This window comes from Alexandromys fortis, unplaced genomic scaffold (genome assembly GCF_014885135.2).
Source record: "Alexandromys fortis isolate MF-2015 unplaced genomic scaffold, M_Fortis_MF-2015_v1.1 scaffold_43, whole genome shotgun sequence".
In the NCBI taxonomy this organism is placed as follows: Eukaryota; Metazoa; Chordata; class Mammalia; order Rodentia; family Cricetidae; genus Alexandromys; species Alexandromys fortis.
In genome coordinates, this window is record NW_026067928.1 from 6,435,432 (window position 1) to 6,456,885 (window position 21,454).

General features: G+C 42.9%; 1 protein-coding gene across 5 annotated transcripts in view; it reads left to right on the forward strand.

Moving 5' to 3' along the window:
• The window catches only part of Scel (sciellin), a 92,529-nt gene that overhangs the window by 27,281 nt on the left and 43,794 nt on the right, over window positions 1-21,454 (forward strand). For all 5 annotated transcript variants that reach the window (XM_050144694.1, XM_050144695.1, XM_050144692.1 and 2 more), the window contains 4 exons: window positions 408-485; window positions 1,683-1,748; window positions 17,670-17,750; window positions 19,873-19,938. In XM_050144694.1, the coding sequence (XP_050000651.1) occupies window positions 408-485; window positions 1,683-1,748; window positions 17,670-17,750; window positions 19,873-19,938 (291 nt within the window). The remainder of the gene's footprint in view (window positions 1-407; window positions 486-1,682; window positions 1,749-17,669; window positions 17,751-19,872; window positions 19,939-21,454) is intronic.

The window sequence follows — 21,454 nt, forward strand, 5'->3', positions numbered from 1 at the left end:
AATATAGATTACTAATGTGTTTCTCAATTTTTTTCTTAAGATCATATTTCTAATACAAAAAATAACAGCCTAATTCCATCAATCACAACAAAATAATAAGATTAAGAGAATGCAAATTGATAGCATGTCACAACTGGTTAGCTTGAACTTCACACGATTAACACCAGTGTTAATGACTTCCTCAGCCTTCATTTCTGAACCAGCTCTGTAAGAGCCTGACAGTGTACAGGACAGGTAAACTAGCGAGGAGGATTGTTTCCTTCCTGCTTTTCGACCCTTAAGTGAGATGTTCTATTGCTGATAGACAGTAGGCTGGCATATGTGTAGGTTATAAGATGTTTCAAAGGCGGGGAGGCGGATAGTGAAGAAGCTGGAGGAAGGTAATGATTGCTCTGCTCATTGAACAGGCCAGCTGGTAGCTCCCTTCACGCAAACCCCACCACCACGGCTTCCACACCTGCTACCACCCCTGTGAAGAAAAAGAGGTAAGCTGGGCACCCTGTGTCTGTCTCTGGCTGAGCTCTGCTCCAAGGTCCTCTAGATGATGCTGGTGGGGGAGCTTAGGTGTTAAGAGCTTTGCTGCTTTAAGTAGGCTTCCTCAGAGCTGCACTCCAGGGAGTGGCTTGACTTGAGATGGTGATTGGTGAGTAACCACACATCACTATGTGCCCATAGTGTCCTCCTTTGCTCTGGACTTTAGGCTGATTCTACTTCAAAGCAGAGTGGGGGCTCCTTCCGGGGACCTTGTACTGTTGTACTGTTTTCTTTGTTCTTTGAGACAATTTCATTTCTATTTCCATTATATATATATATATGTGTGTGTGTGTGTGTGTGTGTGTGTGTGTGTGTTTAAGTCATTCATAAAACTAAAAATAAATCTATGTGAATAATCTAGGTATCCAACAATGGAAGGAGGGATAAAGAACATGTAGTGTGTAACATAATGGGATTGTTTTAGCATAAAGTTATGCCTAGGCTGAAGTTATGTCAACTGGAGATTCTTGTCTTAAGCAAATCAAGCAATTTTATTTCAGGATGTTGGCCAGGGCTCCAGGCCCCCTTAGCCTCACCATACCTTCCCCAGCCCTTTCTCTCACTTAGTTGTTCTTATCTTAGCCTTCTCTGCAGAGACCTTGGCTACAACTCTAGCTCTATGGAATCATAGCCCTGCCCTGTAAGGTGATCTTTCTAACAGTTGCTGAGGCTGAGGGTAGCACTGCTGTGGCACTCATTGCTGTCTGAGCACCCTGGTCAGAGTGTTCTATTTCACAGTTTAGATAGATATCATATTTTAGTTAGAGAATGAAGTTGTTATTTCCATTATGGGCTAGATTGGGAAGGTAGAGCCAGAGGAAGACTAACATGAACACACACAAACCCGCAGTCTAGGTAGACAGTTGCTGGGTTTTTTTTTTTTTTTCTGTTTAAGGAAATACCCACATTGTTTCGTGTCAAAGGAAATGAAAAAAGTGGTTCACTCGGCAGGGGGCATGCTTAGAGCTTGAAGTATAGGATCCTTTCTTATTACTCCCTTTATGAAACAGTGTTCATTTTATTTCCAAGGCTTCCCGTAAAAATTACCCTGTTGCCTTTTTAGCTTTCAACTGCCCTCCCACCCCCAGATGTGGGGTGGGATCGGCCATGCGAACGCTGTGATTATGACTGGTGTCATTTCTTTACAGACAGTCCTGGTTCCCACCACCCCCTCCCGGTCACAGCGCCTCTCCAAGCCCAGGAGCGAGCGGAAGGTAAGGGAAGGTGTCAGGCGTAATTGCTGTGCTGTGAGGGAAGGATCCATTAGTCCTTGACAGCATATAATTGTGGATGTTTCTCAATAAGCTGATGGCAATTCTGTGAACTCTGAAGAAGGCAGTGCCCAGTGGGAGTGGGGGTCAGGATTCTCGGCGTTCTTGGTGAGCCATCTGACAGGCCGTGAGAACTGAGGCGGTCCCATATTAATTTTCAATGTTTTCCATGACAAAAGTGCTGCAATCGTAGTGTAATAAACAGTGGGAACTTATGGCCTTGCTGTGAAAGAGCACGATGTGGGCAGGATTTTTCTTTGGTGGGCACTATAGGGTAATTTTACTAGAAGTATTTACTAAATATTTCCAAACTTATTTTTTTTATTTTGATCTATTCGTCTTGCTTCTGGTATTAATATAAATTATTACTACAATGAAAAAAGCGATTCTGTAACTTTATAAATCCTTGCAAGGGTTGGTCGGGAGTCAAGATCTCATACTTGCAAAGCCTGTAGAAATTGTGGGTATGATTGCTTTGAGCTGAAGGTCCTGGCTATCAGCCCTGGCAATTCAGCAACTTGCTGGTTGTGTTTTAGGTTGTGTTTTTACATGGAAGATAAATAATAATGCTTTGTGGGAAAAAAAAATCTAGCTCAGATCCATAGCTCTAGAATGAAGGAAATGAGGAGGTTGTTAGGTTTTGTCATCAATGTGTGTCTCTCTGCTCCTGGTTCAGAATCATGGGCTATTTGCTCACCGCCTAACCTGAAGGGCTTCTCTCTGAGCTTTCAGGGAGGGAGGTGTGAATGGCAGTGAGGCCTTTTCCTTGGAGTAGGACTACAGAGTCTGCTTCTCATCTTTTTTTGTTTGTTTGTTTGTTTTGTTTTTCGAGACAGGGCTTCTCTGTGGCTTTGGAGCCGGTCCTGGCACTAGCTCTGTAGATCTGTAGACCAGGCTGGTCTCGAACTCACAGAGATCCACCTGCCTCTGCCTCCCGAGTACTGGGATTAAAGGCTTGCGCCACCACCGCCCGGCATCTGCTTCTCATCTTTATGTACCTGTCCCGGGATTGACAGGTAGACTTTATAATGAATACTGAAAAAAAATAGAAGTAATTATTAATGACCAAGAAGGACTGAATGCTACAAAAACAGATCTCTGGTCCCAGAAGATCCAAAGTAAATGAAAACAGGTCATAGACAGATAAAACTGGGGGACTACGGTTTTTAACACCTTTTGAGCCTAATGCTGAATTTACTTCTCTTTATCTCCGGCTGGTGCACAGGGATCCCCCCCCCCACACCCCCGCCGCTTTCTCCTCCCTCCCCTCTTCTCCTGCCTTTTTACTGCCCCGTCACTGTTTTCTGTTCAGTGCCCAGGTGTGCTTTCACTATGCAGTTTGTCCTTGAAATGCTGTTTTATCTCCGCCCCCCATCCAGTACTTAAACAGATCTCCAGACAACACCACCATTCCAAGAGACAGCCCCTCTCCAATCTTTTTTCCTAGACCTCTCTGCCAATCATTTGCTTCCTGGTAACGTGCTAGCTAAGAAGTCAAAACCAGTTGTCTTTGGATTGAAGGCTTGTGTTAATGAAGCACAAACCGGAACAAAGCATCTCGGTTTCTTTTATTAATGAAAGCAGTGATTTCATATTTTTTATTGTCTATCATCTATCTTTACACGTGGATGCTTATGCCTGTGACTGTAAATCTCTGTATGTGTAAATCTATCTGTCCTAACCTTTATAGATACATCTTGAATAAAATACATATTTAAGATCAGCTATATTTTAAACCATCATGTACCAGTCTAAAAGGACATTTAAAATAAAGTTTTGTTTTAAATCCCATTTAGCCCAGGTGAATGCCTTTGAACCCAGCACTTTGGAGGCAGAGGAAGGTGAAGCTCTATGAGTTTAAGGCCAGCCTGGTCTATGTAGAGAGTTCTAGGCTAGCCAGGGCCACATAATGAAATCCTGTCTCAAAGCAAACTACCCCTCCCTGCCAAAATCACATTAATAGCTAAACAAAAGCTTATATGTCTTAAAAAAAAGTAAAACAAAACAACAAACAAGCAAACAACAAAAACAAAACAAACCCCTCGTATGTTCTCGGTTTTTCACAGCCCTGTAACTTAAACATTCCCCATAGCTAAGTCTGAACTCCTGTCCTGAAAACCAATGCTGATCAAAATTATAAACAATAAAGCAAAAGGTTTTTTTTTTTGTTTTGTTTTGCAGAAGAAAATGTGAATGGCACAGAGACCAATTTTAATTTTTGAAACTTTAAGGAAATTTTGAGGCTCAAGATTAGAATTGGGTGAAAGATTTAATTTTGTACAGTTTTACTTTTATTAAGGAAAAGAAATCAACAATTCTCACATTTGAAAATAAATTGTGCTAAATTAATTGTTTGAATAATGTAGCTGTTGCTCATGACTTTGCTTTAGTTTTAATAATTTCCAAACTAAATTTTCAAGACTATATGAAATACAATAAAATATTCTAAAAATGATAATTTTCTGTTTCATACACATTAGTCTTGAAATGAAGGGTTCAGACATGAATGATCAAACAAAGTAGAGGGCAAAACTGGCAAATCTGAAGGTTTTTCACTCCGTTTGGGCTGAATGTTAAACAGACAAATTTAATTCCCGACAGCAGGACCCAGCATGTAAAGTTTGTCTGAGCAAACCCATTTCCCTCGTCCAACTGATTTCTGAGGTTGCTCTTACGATTTGTGTAATACTTACTGGCTTGTAAATGTTTTAAAATATAAATAACCAACACAACGTTTTGGATTATCAAGATATGTCAGCAGGTTTATATTCTTTGCAGTTTTATCTGATGCCATCAGCTCAAATTTTTCCTTTCATTTTTATCAAGACTCGAATACAAATTGTAACTTAACTAGCTGTTCCTGAGTACAACTCTCCTGTCTGTTCTCCTGCCCCAGGATCAAGCCCCTGCTATCCTCTTTTCCCTTTATTCAAATCTTTCATCCTAAAAATATCATCTTTGACATTTTCTGGGCAGATCCTTCAAATCCCTTCAAGTTGACATTCTCTCTCTTTCTCACCCTGCCAGTGAGTTCCATCTGCAGTTTGCTGGTTTCTATTATCCTCACCTCCTGGGAACAGCTCTCCCTAAGGTCACTGATGGCCTTGGGTACAATCCCCGGCTGATCCAGCAGGTCCCTGCGAAGACTTGCCCTTCACACCACACAGCTAGACTGTTGCTTCCTGGCCATACTAAGCCTCCCAACACCCTGTTCAAGATTTTCTTCTAAACAATTCTCCTCCAGTCATCTTTACAATCCTTTACCAAATCTTTACATGCTAATATTCCCAAACCTCAAAGCCATCTTCTCTCTCCTGATGGCATGTTCTGACCTTCAGTAGCAGAGTCAGTAATGAGGATACCTAAAGCCACTTGTTCCTCCAGACTATAGGTTGTATAGTCGCGGGCTTCCTTGACACTTAAATCTCTCAAAATAATAGGCAACTTGGTATGTTCACAATATTTGCCGTTTACCGAAGCCTGATCCTTCACCTTAGTTACCACCACCAAACTATCCAGCCTTCTGACACCTTGAAATACGTTCCAGTTTCTTCCCATTGCCATGATAAAATACCCTGCCAAAAATCAACTCAGGGGAAAGGAGATTTATTTCATCCCAGGTTATATTTCTTCATGGTGGAGAAGTCAACACAGGAACTTCAGCTAGTCTATATGATGTCTACAGTAACGAGCAGAGAGAAGCAGATGCAGACGTGTTTACTAGCTTGCCTGAGTTCTTCTTGATTTCTTTACTTTTATACAGTGCAGGATCCCTTACCTAGAGAATAGTGCCGCCCACACTGGGCTGGGTCTTCTTTCGTTGATTAACCTAAGACAGTTTCCCCCACAGATACACTAACATATCGATTCAGTGTAGGAAATCCCTCATTGAGATTTTCTTCTCCAGTGTTTGTAGCTTGTGTTAACAGTTAAAGCTGACCATCACGAAAGTCGAGGCTATTTTTCCACCTTTCCCTACTTAACCACAGATGTTTACTGTATAAGCAAGGCTGACATCCTGCCTTCTAAATGCTTTTTGAATCCAAGTGTCTCCTTGTATTCCCATCCCCTTGAATCATTTCTCTCCTGTCTTATGACAATAGGTGTTCCCTGAATAGTCTCCTTGTCCTCACTCTTATATCTACTCTTCACTCTATATGGTTAACAAAGTTATATTTATTTTAATAAAGTAGGAATCAGATCATCCCATTTTCCCAGGTAACAATTAAAATGGTTTTGCATTGTCTTAGAAAGTGAGCCAGGTCCTTAGCAGGGCTCCTGGCCCTTGCTTGTCTTCCATTCATAACTAATCCCCCTTGTTTGGGTTCAGCTACTTAATCTGTTTGATCTTGCTTTTTCTGGTCTCCACATTCTAGCGACCCTCAGAATCCCCAGCCTTTCTGTCTTGAGCTCTGTCTTCTCCCATATTGGAGGCACGGGAGTACTCATGCTGTGTTTGGAGCTGATTTCCCTTCACAGCTGTTACTTCTAATTTACACCAGCTGTTCTCTTAGTTCCCCATTAGGTGAGAAAGTTTCCTTGGATTATTGAAATGCTTCCCGCGTAAGGTTTAAGTAGAGATGTGAGGTTGGGGCCTGGTGGTATTCCAGTGAAGAAGCTCAGGCCAAATCACATACCAAGAATCAGAGATCTCTGTGACTTCTTTGGTCACACCCCTTTCAGGCATTTCTCATCGACTGGCATTTCCTACAGGTCCTCCCCAGAAGAGGCCATCCTCATATTTAGTTGTAATTTGAGAAATAGAACTTGCCTGAGGATCAGAAAAGTAAAACAGTCACATTGACCAGCCTTTACTAGACCAGGCAGCAATAACACACAACTTTAACCCCAGTGGTCATACTGGTTGCCATAGAAACCGGGTGGCGCCTGCTTTTAATCCCGGTGGTGCAGGCATTTAATCCCAGCTTCAGAGAGAGACATAAAATGGGAGCGGACAGTTCTCAGGCACAGTCTCGTTCTGAGATTCCTAGAGGCAGGATCGCCATTTTCGGACTCAGGTCGAGCTATTTTGCTTTTCGGACCTTCAGGTTGAACCCCAATTTCTCTGTGAGTTTTTGTTATTCGTGCTTCAAGGATCCATTGACCCTTGGAGGGGCTTTCTGTGTTTTCATTCTTGGAGGAGGGCTCCATGCTACCTCTTACAACAAAACTATTCATTCAAGTCATAATCACACAAACGCTTAGTGCAACCCACGTGACAACTTGTATCATTGACCTCCACGCCTTCCTTTCTCATCCCATCCCACTGCGCAAGATTAGTGCTGACCAAGGAAAAAGTTGCCACTAGGTGGCAGTAGCACACTGAGCTTCTCGTGGCGGGTAGTTTGACAGGTATGCCTGTTCGGAGCAGTCTCCAAAGGAGGCTCTCCATGGAGCATACTCACAGGGGAAAAGTGGGAGAGAGCTCCTAGCTAGGAGGCGAAGAATCATAAGGGGGAAGCTTATGTGTCCAGGTGACGTCGTTTGGGAGTTGGGGTGGGGAATTCATGTGACAGAACTCTGAGGGGCCGCAGCAACTTTATGCTGTGTTCTTCATGGCAGCTAAAGGTATAACCTACAGAAATAACTAACCAGTCTAGCAGCTACATAAGATTCAGTGTGGGGGTCACACAAAGAGTATCAGCGTCTTATGGGAGAGCTGCAGACGGATCCCGGGAAAAAAGGAGAGAGATTACACGAGGAAGGGCTTTCAAACCGGAAGTGGTTTTAAGCATAGTGCTGCAACCTCCGGGTCAGCTGGAATGACTGCCAGGGGCTTGCACAGTGGGACCGAAGATGCCGCTATATGCTTTGCTTTGTGCAAGTAGATTCTGGGACGCTGGAGGGATATTTCTGTAGACGTGATGCTTGGCGGTGGGGTGGAGTGGGGGGAAGCACCCAGGTAGGAGGCTAAGGGGTCCTAACTTAGGGCGGCACGTTTAGAATAAAGTTACATGTGGAGAAAATATCAAATAAAGGAATGAGTGCGGAATGCTGACCAAGGGATTTTTTTTAATCTGGACTCATAAAATTATTAATAATGTTATCAATAAAATATTGATAATAATCACTTGACAACTAATAGTGCATTACCTTAAACAACCACTGCAGTATATTCACCAAATAACTGGGGTCATCTTGTAATCCTTTGCAGCACTAAGTAAATGCAGCCGTGGTAATTTATCAGTTACCGCATATTCATCCATTGATTCTAATTCCCGATGTGTAGGGAATAATGCATTTCTCTCAGCATGTTACCCCATCTGTGTCTTTGTCATTAGCTGGGCCTTGTCCTGTCTGTTTGATGACGGACTAAATACGTCTCTACTGCCCTCTGTTCCTTCCGCTGCCTGCACCTTTGCAAATGTAACTGGTGATCTCTGCCTACATGAAAGGAAGCACCTGGAGAGGCACCAGAGGTGCAGAGAAGTGTTAGACCTAACTCTACTTCAGGAGACTCAAAAGCTTCCACGGGGTCGCTAAACACGGAGGCCAATGTAAGCGGTCCTTGGGAATCTGACGAGCACAAAGTTGGAGACACCTACAAAATACAGGGCGACACATAAAAGCTGTCGATAAAGGATGCAGCAGACTCAAAAAGGCGTAGTGTCAGAGGTGGCAGCCAAATAATGAGTAAGGGAAGGGTGTGGCAAGGCGGGGGTGGGAGGGATAAAGGAGGAAGAACCAGACTCTGGTGGCAGAATGATGGAGTGTGTGTAAACCCGCACACCTGTGGGTGCTACAGCTGCTCTCGTGTGCACGGCGTGCTCTGTGGGGAGTTCTGGGTTTGTCAGGTATCTTCACTGAACACTGGCTTCCGGCACAGGGTGTTAGACATTCAGATCTTGTGGTAAGTTCCCGCACCTTTTCAGAGTCGTAGCTTTCTGTTTTAAGAGTCAGCACTGTGCCGTTACGTCATCTCAACCCTGCTATGTGCTCCTGTGAAGCGCCTGTGGGAGAAGTTCACCCATCAATACCGGAAACCACCGGAAGGTCAGAGGCGCTGGCGGGTTCTCCCTCGCAGCTTTTGTTTAAAACAAAAACTTGTTGGCAATCACTAATTCATATCGTTGTATTTTTATTTGGCGCTTAATTCCCCTTTTGGTCTTGTGTGGTCCCTTTGAAAGAGTGATAGTGTTTGCCAGGCTAGAGGCAATGACAGAACAGACGATAGGTGCCACGCAGACGGTGTAGAACATGGATGTAACAGTGACGGAGCGCGGCCTTCTTAGCTAAATGCTATATCTTAATGAATTCAAATGCTATCATGCATTTCGAGGATTTCGAGGTTTAGTGGTTGGATGTCTTATAAGATTCATTTAAGAACCTTGCTAGCCAGGTACGATGGCACAATCTCAACATGGAGCTGGATGCGGGAGTCTCATGAGTTCAAGGCCACAGTCCGAGGCACACAGTGAGGCTGTGTCTGAGAGCGAAGCAAGCAATTTGTTAAGCCATACTACAGTACTTGCTTAGCAGACAGTGTAAATATTCATAAATGCTATCCAGAACGCCGAGTGAGGAAGAACAATGAAGCCATTGTCTCTATTCCCAGGACTAACAGAGCCAGTATGTTTTCTTCTGGAATCATTTTTAAACACAGGAAGAAAATAAACACTGGATAAACACACGACAGTGGACACGAACCCGGTGAGACGAGGAAATAACCATTTCCTACGCACCGCCATTACATCTCCTTCTTACTTTGTGGCAGCCTCTTCTTTCATGGTTTTGACTTACAGTTAGCGGGCTGGCAGAATTAGAGGAGAAAAAAAAATCCTGATTGCGAAGCATGTTGCCATAGCAACCTTGCACTGTAGTTATATTTTTTCTGTCTGTAACTATAAATGGCAAAATGTAACCTTTCTAATTATTCTGCTGCATTTTTAACTCTATGGGTGCCAATTCCTCTACAGAGTTTGACGATCTCCTTCTCTCTCTCTCTCTCTCTCTCTCTCTCTCTCTCTCGCACACACACACATACATACACATGCATGCATGTGCGCACACACGCACGCACACACCAGATTTTGTTTTCATCTCAATAAAAACCTTTACATCAACTAGAATCTCTTATAAGTATTAATATTGCCTGACACTCAGTAACATGCCTGAGTATAGATAGAAACCTTAAAAAATCATGTCCATGTGCCCAGATTACATATTCCAAATGTCCAAAATAATTAAGACATTAACCTGGGTAAAGGTTTGTTATTTCTTTGAGGTGGCGTTTGTGTAGAATGAGAAAGCTTGTTCATCACAAGCAAGCAGAGGCCTTGACCTTGAGCAAAGACTTGTTTTTTCTTTAGTTGTACAGGGACAACTTAGGCAGTCCTGGGCCTCTCCACATCAGCTTTAAGAAAATCTTACATTCAGACAACAAACGAAAACCAATGCTTTGCCCAATCCAGTTTCCGATGGCTCCTTTCTCCCTTGGAGTCCCCTTTGTTCCTCTGTCTGCCAAAGACCAGTCGAGGATTCTGAAGCAGAGAGATTCTAGGTCCAAAGCAGAGATGATTAAAACTCTGGGAGAGTCAGGATACGTGGATTTGTCATCTACCAAAACATCACCTAGCTCCAACCATAAAAGCCAGACAGGCTGAACAGGAATGGAATGGCTTCACTATTCAGTACCACTGCCTGAATCTCTATCAGAGACTGCATAGTTCACCTTAAAGTACAAACACCCTGGACCATCTAAATGGCTGTCTCCGGTCATTTAGCGAGAATTACTTAGATCAGGCTTCTTCCCTCCTGATAATGGCAGAAGCAGAGCTCAGTGAGGCAAGGGAGGTTTTACCTTGTGTAGTAAGCAGGGAACGGGAGTTTGGGAGGAAAAGTTGCGGGTAGCAAGCCCTGGGTGTGGTGTCCTGTGGTTGATGGGGGGGATATTTATCACAGTGCCTTACTAGGATGTTGGGAGTAGGAGGAGCATTTAAAGACTCATTTTTTTTAAAGACTGTCTTTTACTTGGGAAATGGGGGATTATACTGTTTTGTCTTCTGATTACTCAGCAGTTAAAAAAAAATCCCACAATGGTTCAAATGATGTACAGACTTTTGAATGTGCACAGTGCATCCATATTCTTGTGTGCATCAGTAGTCTCTTCCTTTTTATCACGAGCAGTGTTCTAACGTAGAGATGAACCTCATTTACCCCCACACTGAAGGAAAACTATCTCGCGGTTTGCGAGAACACGTGTAATTGACTCTCTCAAGCAAATGCTGATGAGCAGGGCTGCTAGGTCATGTGATAAGCACATGCTTAACTTTGTAAACATCTCACAGGTTTGGTCACAGTGTCTGTCCTTTTCCACGCGCACCAGCAAAGCATGAGAGCTCTACTTGCCCCGTTCCCTTAATGAGGTCTCCTATTTCCAGTGAAAAAGCCTTTTAGCCATTCTAAGACGTAGTTATCTCGATGTGGTTTGGATTCCTGCCTTTCTGGGGACCAGCGGCGTAACGTGTCCTTTGCTCTGTTTGCTTGTCAAATGTCCAAACAAATTGTGAAGTAGACAAAACCTCTTGTGACGTATACATTCGAATGTTTTTCCTTTTGTGTGTTTCGTTTGCTTGCTGTTGAGTTTTGAGAGTTTTAAAAACATGCATCTTTTTATCACATAGGTGATTTATAATTTTGTTCAAGGTGTCGCCGATATTTTCAATCTTTTGGCCATGTGTTTGTTAGAACAAGAACATGTTGAAATCTGATTTGTCAGGTTTTGTTAGTGAATTCTGTCTTTGCTATCATGTTTAGCAACTCTTAGTCTAACTCTTTGTCTGGTCACAGAGGGTTTCTTCTAAATAACTTTTAGAATCGTGTTTTGTGTAGCGGGCTGCAATCCATCCTTTTGGAGCAGGTATCTCTGTAGTGCTGATGTGTTTCTCTGCCTCACCTGATAATGGCTGGGCTATCATTACTACCTCTTTGGAAAAACGAAGGCCTAAAAACTAGAATGGCCAAACCACTATTTTGTAAGTTATGTCTATTGAGCAACTATATTAGTATTATTTTCTGTTGCTAAAGCAAAAAAAAAAAAATCTCAAGTTCTGTTCTTGTTAGGAAAAGATTAGCTCATAGCTTTGGAAATAAAATCTTTCCTATATTCAGACACTAAAGACCATTTCCCAAAAGTGCCTGAGAGAGGAGAGTGTCTATTGTAAGAGAGGATACCAGATTGGGACTTTAGGATTATTCTTTCCTTACTAGTTCAGTCTTATGGGAACTCAGGTAGGATTCATACATTATGATTCTCTAGCCATTTTACCCTAGATTCCACCCCTGGAAGGTTCTGCTCCTCTCATTGCTATCTCTCTGACAGAGCAGCCTTTGGGAGATAAACCACATCCATGTTAGAGAACTGACTTGGTGAACTATGTTCTAGATCAATGCTAAAGTTAAATTTTATTAACCATAACAGCATCTGCATATGTTTGAAAAAAACCAATATTCAAATGTCAAGTTTCTTGATCTATCCAAAGTAGCCAGGGACTTCAGGGATGGAAAATTCCAGCAGTAACTGTCTCCTCGTTGGCCACCCAGAGATCTAGAGAAGCCTCTCTCTTGGAGGTAGAGAAGCCTCTCTCTTGGCGGTAAAGAAGCTGCGGTTTAGGAAGAGCGGCATCCGTTTGCATGCTCACAGAAAGTCAGCCCCAAAGCTAGTCTGGAGTGGAAATCCTGAAATTGACTGGGCTCAGGGTTTGGTGGTGAGCCTAGCCACTAGAAAGACACAAACCGTTACAGTCACTTTCCTTTGAACATTGCCTTGGGCCTTATAAGATCTTTGCAAGGGTGGGTCATACTTTTTCTAGTCTTGTACACTGGTGTCTAAAACACAGGTGGCTGTGGAACAGGTTCCTGTTGCGCTGATAATGGCTGCTTCTTTGGCTTTGAATTCCAAATCCTTCCGGGTTAGCCTCCCAGGAAATAGGGGGATGTACTACCATGCCTTACTTAGTGGCCTTTGAAAACTCAATGTTCATTTAAAATACTGGGTTAGATGTAGTCTGGTAAAGAGAAAAGAAGCACGTGACATCAAACAGGCTGCACCATCAACTGACATGTTACCAGCAACATAGTATAAGGAGAATTCCACAACTAGCCCTCAGTGAGAAAAAATGTCCGCATGTTATGCTTGTAAAATGAATAATGTATTAACGACCTCCCTTTTGCTATGACGAAACACCATGACCCAGGCAACTTATGGAAGCAAAAGCTTATGATTTCAGAGGAATCAGAGTCCTGCCTGGCAGGGAAGCATAGTAGCAGGCAGCCTTCAGGGTGGCGGGAACAACTGAGAGGTTACTTCTTGGTCCACGCATGCTCCTTTGCTGCTGTCGAAATGAAAATTTTGTTTGTGCAACAGAAGAGGGAAACACAGTGAATATGAGAGAGAAGTTCAGAAATAAACATGAGTCGATTGTCTTTAGTGGAACCCAGGCTTGTACTGCAGTAAGAGAAATGGCCACAAACTCTGGAATTCCGAGTCCCGAGCCAAGCGTGGTACCCCGTTGCAACACTCATAACCCTGTAACCAAATACATTACCCCACAACAACCCGGGGACCAGAAGCGGCCTTTTCAGGGGCTTGTGGAAACAGCCAACATGAACAGCCCTCTTTACGGGAGGATTTTATTTGTTTAGCTCTGGTCTTTGTGCTACAATCTGAAAGTTTTCATGTGTTTCTCTTGAAAAACGCCTTTTTATTCCGGGAAGCAACTCTTTACAATTACGTGCACTAACGTGGCGGCGGAGATCCTGTGAAAACTCGTAGGGTGCCAGGAAGGACGGAGGAGAGCGCGCGCGGGGGGGGGGGGTATCTGAGCTCAGACATCAAGTCTCAAAGAAGAAGGATTCAATTAAGATCGCTCCAATAAGTGTCCTTTGTCTCCTTCTCCTCGCGACACTCCAGGCCACCGCTTCCTGCCTGCCTTTCATTTTCAATCCTCCTGCTTGGATCACATAATGTTCCTGGCACCGTGTGAATGACTTTTCCCATCCTCCCCTCACACCAGGCTTGGGTTCTGTCATCTGTGGCCTCTACGCAAAGATGCAAATGGAAGCTCCTCTGAGGTGAAGTGAAGCCCGCAGGGCATTGCCCTGCCGCTGCCCCAGCAGGGTGTGAGCCTGCCACACAAGGAACTAGGCATATTTCACTGTTCTTGGCTTTTGTGACCTCATACCCACCTCCCCCGCCCTCCCCCCCAGAACTACCCCAACCACCAACCACCTCAGATCTATTTTTCCCCACTGCTAATATCTCCCTCCCAGACTCACTCAACAAATACTCACCTCTTCGAAGCCTTAGCCATTCTAAAACAGAAGAACTCTCACGGTCCATTGATGTGGATCTGGTATAACCCAAGCTGGACACAGACCCACCCCCCATTTTTATAATTCTCCTTTCCGTGTGGTTGCCACACTCCTGCCTGTCTGCGTGCCCAGTGCCCTGTACAGTCCTAGTATTATCTGGATTGATTATTCCCCATCTTCCATCTGCTGCTGGAAGGAAAGCGTTTGATCAGCAAAGAGAATTTGATGTCTGTGTTCCACATAGATACACTACTGACTATCAGTTTTTCAAGAGAAACACATGAAAACTTTCAGATTGTAGCACAAAGACTAGAGCTAAATAAATAAAATCCTCCCATACACAGGCCGAGATGGGGAGAGTATTTCCATACAAATTGTTCTGGTGTCCCCTGCCTACTGGTTTGGAACCAAGAGTCAGAAAACCCTGTGCTCTGTGTTCCCCACGAGCCTCAGATCAAAACCCAACATATCCTCTCAGGTGTCCATTGACATCATAAGAAATTCGGTCACTTGGACCATTGTCACAGATTCTTAGATTTCTGGTATCAGCACCACCGGTATCCTACATCAAATCCTTCCGCCCTGGCCTAGCATCCATTATCATCAAACTCCACTGCTCCTCAGCCTGGCTTAGTCATAACTCATCCTGTGGGTGAGCTGTCTCCACTCTTCCTTCAGCAAGCCCCCCCCCCCCGGGCCTGCACAGGGCAGGGATGGAGGAAAGGAAGGGGTTCTTGTTTGGTCCTGTTTCTATTCCCCTTTGCCTTTAACTCCTCCCGCCTTAAACTCTCCGTTATTGGGAGCAGTGAGACTCCAGATCCTGAATTTCTTGTAATCCTCTGATCTGAGTGCCTACAGCTGCTCTGAGCATGAGACCTTCAGGAGTTCCTGATGGCAGGAGAGTGGTTTCTGGTGGGTTTGGCTGGGGCATGGCTATCTCTATATAATCTGTCCCTGAACACAATAAAGGGGGCATTCTTGGGGAATTCAAGGATGACCCGTGTCTCTGTCTCTCTGTCTGTGTGTGTCTGTGTATTTTAACCTCCAGCCCCCTTGCCTGAAGCTCGCAAACTGGGTAATAGCGCACTGAGCGCAGACACTGGGGCATGGCGCGCGGCACTCCGTCTCCTTGGAAGTCACTTTTCTTCTTCGCTGGCTTCCTCTGAAGGCGTCACTCAGCTTCAGTCTTCAAAGATTTCAACTTCAGACCCTTTGTTCTTCATAAATACCTTCAACCCCATTATAATACCTGATGATTTTCTCATCTATGTTGAGGACACCACCTCTGGGATTTTACATTCTTGGCCTCCTTTCCAAAGATCTTCCCCACTCTATCTTAACTGACCACAGGCCAGGCCCTTGTAAATAACCACAAAATGTCACTTTCTAAGCTTTATTTTTACTGCTGTGTCGTCTCTTTAGAGCTCTCTCCCCCAGTCCTGAGTCCGGTGATTCCTCAGCCTCACCTTAAACACCAGCCCAGTTCATGGATTCTGCCTTCTTTTCCACAGAGTCACAATCTCCAGACCCCATTTCTGTTCCAGTTCTATCATAGACTCCACAACGCCTTGTTGAATCCTTGGCTTTCCCACCCATCCCTGTCCTGGGTCACCATGTTCTGCTGTACTCTTGGCTGAATTTTTATCACTTTGAAAACTACTTACCTCTAAGCCTCTGCTCGTTATGTTTCCAAATAGCTGAATATGGCAAGAGAGGACGATGTGCAAGAGCTGTCTTTAGCTCTCTAAGTGGTAACACACTCAGGTTACAGACGCAGGTGTGAGGATCCCTTGCCAGGCAGTGGAACATGAAGAAGGTTATGACACCAAACCTCCTGGCTCAGATTCCCTATTCTGCTACTTACAAGCTGTATATTTATGAAATATTTATTTTCACTCTTCCTGGCTTAGTCTTTTCATCTGTAAAATGGGAAGAAAAAATAGTATTTAAGCTCTGGGCTTGTGGTGACCGTGGATCTTGGACCCTACTATAAAACAACTACTTCATTTCTCCTCCCTTCTTTCATATTTTCTCCTAAATTCACTCCTGAAGTGTGTCCAGCTCCACCCCCAAGTACACAACGCTCTCTCAGAAGGACTTCTATCAGGGTTATCGATGACCTGATCACTCTGCTGAAGTCATACTCATTTCACCGTCCTTGTCTTCCTGGGTCAGTCAGACTGGGCCGGGCTGTGCTCAGCTGGAGGATATTCCCTGCTCGCTTTCATCTTCTTTTCTCTTGACCACTGCACCTTGGACTCCCTTGTGATAACGTCTCATTTTTTTTTTTTTTGATCGCTAAATAACATTGGGTGTGAGGCAGGAGTCCTTGGCTACCGGTTTGTCTCTCTCCGCATAGATTCCTTTCAATATCTTATACAGTTTCAAGTGTCAAATGCCATCTCTAAGCTGATGTCCCAACTGTCCTCAGGGAACCTGTCCCTTTCTGCAGGTCTCAGCTTTAACTTTTGCCTTGCACAAGGCTTCCCAAGGCTATGCTATTAAAATAAGAATCCCTACCCATCACTCTGTGCCTCTCCCCGACTCTTACTACTCTATGTCTTTACTCTGAATTGTGTTTGTACAATAGCACTTATTTGTAGATTAAAAGTCTTGTAAAAGTAGGAATGTATTGCACACAGAAAGCTACCTAGCGATGCTCACTGACTAAAACCATGATCTCATTCAGCCTCAGAAATCCCCCAACAATCCTGTTAGAGAGCTTATTACAGATGAAGAAGCAGACTAAGGTTAACCCGTTGCCTCAGAGCTGGCAATGCAGGGAGCCTCGTACTTGAGTGTACATCGCTCAACAGCCATAAAGGACTAGGGGATCAGACAGTGGGGCACTTTTCCCTAGGTACAGAGCTTAGCGTTGGGGCAACAGAGAAGCCCTGAGGTGGCCACAATGGGAGGTGGGAAGCTGGAGAGTGACCTGGCTTTGGAGCTGACTTACTTGACCATTTCTAGTTCCCTTGTAACTCAATCATGTGAACTTTTTGGGTCTACTTTGGTGTCTCATTGAAAGTTGACTAATAGCATATTTCGTGTTTGTTTTGCTATCATTTGAAGTGTCATGATAATAGTTGAGTCAAGAATTAGTTCAGTTCTCCAAACCAAGTTTTCTTTGAGATCTACAACATAAGAAGCCTTCTTGCTGTTTCCATAGCAGCCTGTGAGTTGACATAATCCCTAAAGAAGCTTATACACTAATACTAGAGAACCTTTTACTGTGCCCATGTGATGGCTCGAAATGCCGTGGCTTGCTAACTATACTAGCAAAATGCTGAGCTAACTGCAGGGTGTGGTATAGTTCCAGCTGTAGTTACAGATGCTTTCCAAAAGCCCAGTTGAATGGACCATTAAAATACCCATATTTAAAATAATTGACATTAGTGTATGCACTCTGTGAACTCTAACCTTTCTGTTTCTCCATACATGGGGTCACGAGTTTAAGAGATATTTCCCTATACAGGGCAGATGTTGTGAGTTCATAGATAAAAATGGATAACATTTCCATGATGTAATGGACTGCTGTTTTCTGTTTCAAAGGGATCCAGCCGTCCACCCTCCCATACCTCCAAAACCCCGCTCTCCCATTGCATCTCCTAAACAACTGAGACAGAATAACAGGTAAGAACTGCCCTTCTGAGTGTCTTGCTGGGATGTTGAAGGGAAATGATAGTAAAGGAATTGTGAATGGCTTTGTGCAAGGGATGGTCCTGCTTTCTGTGTGCATTCACTAATGCAAGACTCACAGAACTTCTATCAGGCCACATGTGTAACTACTTTTGCTTTAGAATAGTGCAGGCTATTGCCTGTTTTAGGGAACTATATCCTTGAAATAGCCATGGACCAGTAGAATTGAAGTGTTTGGATGAAAGTTTCTTATATATTAGTACTTGATATATATATATAATGTATATATGACATATATCTCATGCCTGTTACATGTAAACCACATTAAATGTCGTATTGAATCTATTTCATTTCTATTTTCCTGAAGTTAAGATTCTCATTAAGAGCTATATATTGTGATGCAGAAAATTCTTACAGCTTTGGGTTACCCAAGTCCTCAATTATGCTTGAGATACCTTTAGGCTGTTGCTTGAGTTTTTTTAAACTAAAGCATTTTTTGATTTGTTTCAAAACTATCTTAAGTATTGAAGAATATTCCAAATAATTTATCTCCAAGTCAGGAAAACCACACTTTCTTTTCTACTTCAAACGCTTGTCACTCTGTAATTAATACTTAGAAACAAATCCATAGGCCTGACAGCCTTCCTATATGTCCCTGCCACATAGTTTATAATCTATTGATCAATTTTTCAAGATGAATGTTCCCTCTTTTCATTAATACTGTCAGGCTAGATCCCAGCATCTCATTGGGGATTGAGCGTATTGGAGATCTCTCCGAATGCCTGCTTTTACCTCTCTTGTCATTTCGGCCTCGTGAGGAGGATTTTTGATGCCATGTAAGACACAATTATAGAACCATTCTTCAAAAGTCACTTTTATAGAGGCATTTTTTTTTAAATAAGAGGGTGACCTGCTAGAAAGTGTTGACCAAAAAACAGGGGTGTGTGGTACCATGTGTTCATCCTTAGGGGGAACCACTCCAGAGCTGAACCTCTACCCATAAAATCCCTCCGGATTGCTGAGAAATTTCCTCCTTAGGATATTGCTTTAATGAGTCAAGAGAATAGTTTTTCACTGAACTAATTAATAATATGGATTAGTTTTATAACTTTTCGTTTCTGCAACGATTATAATTATCTCATAAGAGCAATGTCTCAAGCTTCCTGTCTTACGTGATTGGTCCTCTTAGTCTTATAGTATTAAGCAATTAAGTCATAATTGGAATAGATCTTTTCGAGGAACTGAAATAAGCTGTCCCTGAACCACCTAAATTCTAATCTAAAACCATTGACACTAGAGGGCTGCACGTGTTTATATTCAGAAAAGGCTTAATTTCACAGGACTTGGTCAAATCCACTTTACTATGCTCATTTCTTTCAGTAAAAATAAAATTAGGACAACATGCATGTTAAAAAAAAAACCCTGATTACTTTAATCACAGCATGGTGACTTTAACGAACGAATATGAAAGGGAAGTAATTAACACAGGTCCTCAGGAGAGCAAAAAAATAGTTGGATATAGCTTCTCGAGAATAAGCAAGAATGTATAAGTAGGTCAGCCACAGTCTAAGGAAAAGAGAGAAGTCTTATAAATTCTGACAACCTAGCATTGTACAATTTACTGATGCCGGTTCAGTGTGGACCTTCTTGGTGGGGTAGACATTTTTGAAATATAGACTTATTTCTTTTTTACTTTAGTAAATACATTTCTTGGTAGTATTCACATGGGGTAGTCTTTCAGGAAAAGTCTGATTTGGGTGTCTAACAACAAAAAGGATTCTTAATATTTAAGATGGTATATAATTATCTAGTGGAGATAAAAAACAAAACACTTTGATGAATGGAAAAAAGTGAGCCCCGTTTAGATCAGACACGAATGAAGGTACCGAGTGCTCTAAAGCAGATGAAGAGACGTCGACATTGTAAAGTTAGCACCTTGCACATTTTAGGCTTTCAAAAAGGGGGATGATGGAATTCTTAGCCAATACAAAAAACTAAGGTAAAATTTTTGTTAATCGTATAATTTTTAAATTTCTGAAAAGAAATGTATTCGCATAATATAATTTAAGATGGAAAAGTTTTCCTACCTAACTGACATTATTTTTAAAAAACCTAGGCAGATACATGCAGCTACATCAGGTGCATACGGAGAAGCCAATAGACATCTTGAAAGAAATATCAGGTATAAAACTCTCTGCTGTCTATTTGTGTGTAATTGTACCAGTAGGAAAGCATGCTTTGTTGGAGTATTTCAAAAAATAAGTTAGATAAAATCAGTTTTCTTTTCACCTTTAGCTATAATGAGTAAGCTGTTTTTGAGACAGGGTTGCACTAAGTAGCCCTTGCTATAAGGAGTAAACTCCTTTTGATATGGGGTTGCACTACGTACCCTTTGCTGCCCTGGACTTAGCTATGTACACAAGGCCAGCCCCAATTTTACAGAGGTCTGTCTGCTCCTGCATCCACTGTGCTGGTTTTAAAGTGTGGCAGCATGCCTGGCTAGGTAACACATGCTTTTATAGGTTCTTGTTCTTTAAATTTGTCTGAAGATTTACATTGCAAATTCCAAATTGTCTGAGCATAAGGACAGGATGGGAGGATGGGATGAAAGTCCTTGCAGGAAGGAGGTTTGCTGGTCTCGTGTTTCCTGACTTGCTTCAAGATATAGATCCCTGTTGCTGGGTGGGCACGAATGAACAATGGGAAATAGTTTTGCTCAGTTGGACTTGCACTGCCAAAGCTTTCCCTTGGTCCTGGCAGTTGTGTGCAGCCTCTCCGGCTGCATCGTGACAGGCTCACCCTTCATGGGGATTAATTTGGTAAGGAAGCATTTCCCCACCACGGTCCAGATTTACACCTGTTTTATACATCCTACCTAGGTGAGCATTCATTCTGGATATGTTTTGCTTGCATTTCTTCTTCTTTATTATTTAGGAAAAAAGGAAAAATAATAGCTTTGGAGAATCCTTTTTTTCTTTTAAAGCCAGGCACGTGCCTGTTATCCCAGCCCTTATGAGACAGGAGCAAGAGGATTCTTGCAAGTTTGAGACCATTATGGTAAACACAGTGAGTTCTAGGACAGTCAGCCTTCCTATGGAAGGCTGAATATGGGAGAGATGGTCTTCCTTAGGGAAGTACACACAATACCGAACAGTCAGTCAGCCTTAGAGTTGTGTTGCACACAAATTCATTATACAGGCTGAGTAGTTTGCACTTATGCACCATTAGTGAAAAAAAAAAGAGCCTTTGAATCTGAAAAACAGCAAGGGGGTTTATGGAATCGTTTGGAGGGAGAAAAGGAAGAGGGAAATAATGTCATTACATTATAATCTCAAAAAAGGAACGTTGGAGAAGTAGGGAGGAACTGGGAGGAATAGAAGGAGAGGAAACTGTAATAAAGATATATTATGTAAGGAAAAAGTCTATTTTTAACAAAGGAAAATATTACATTTTTTTTAAATATAATTTTTTTATTGAAAAAAAAAGATTTCCGCCTCCTCCCCGCCTCCCATTTCCCTCCCCGTCTCCCTTTTCCCCCCTCCTCCCTCTCCTCTCCCCCTCCCCCCCACTCCTCTCCCCCTCCCTCTCCAGTCTGAGGGGCAGTCAGGGTTCCCTGCCCTGTGGAAAGTCCAAAGTCCTCCCTGCTCCATTCAGATCTACTCCCTTTCTGTCTCTCATTAGAAAAAAAAAAAAAAAAA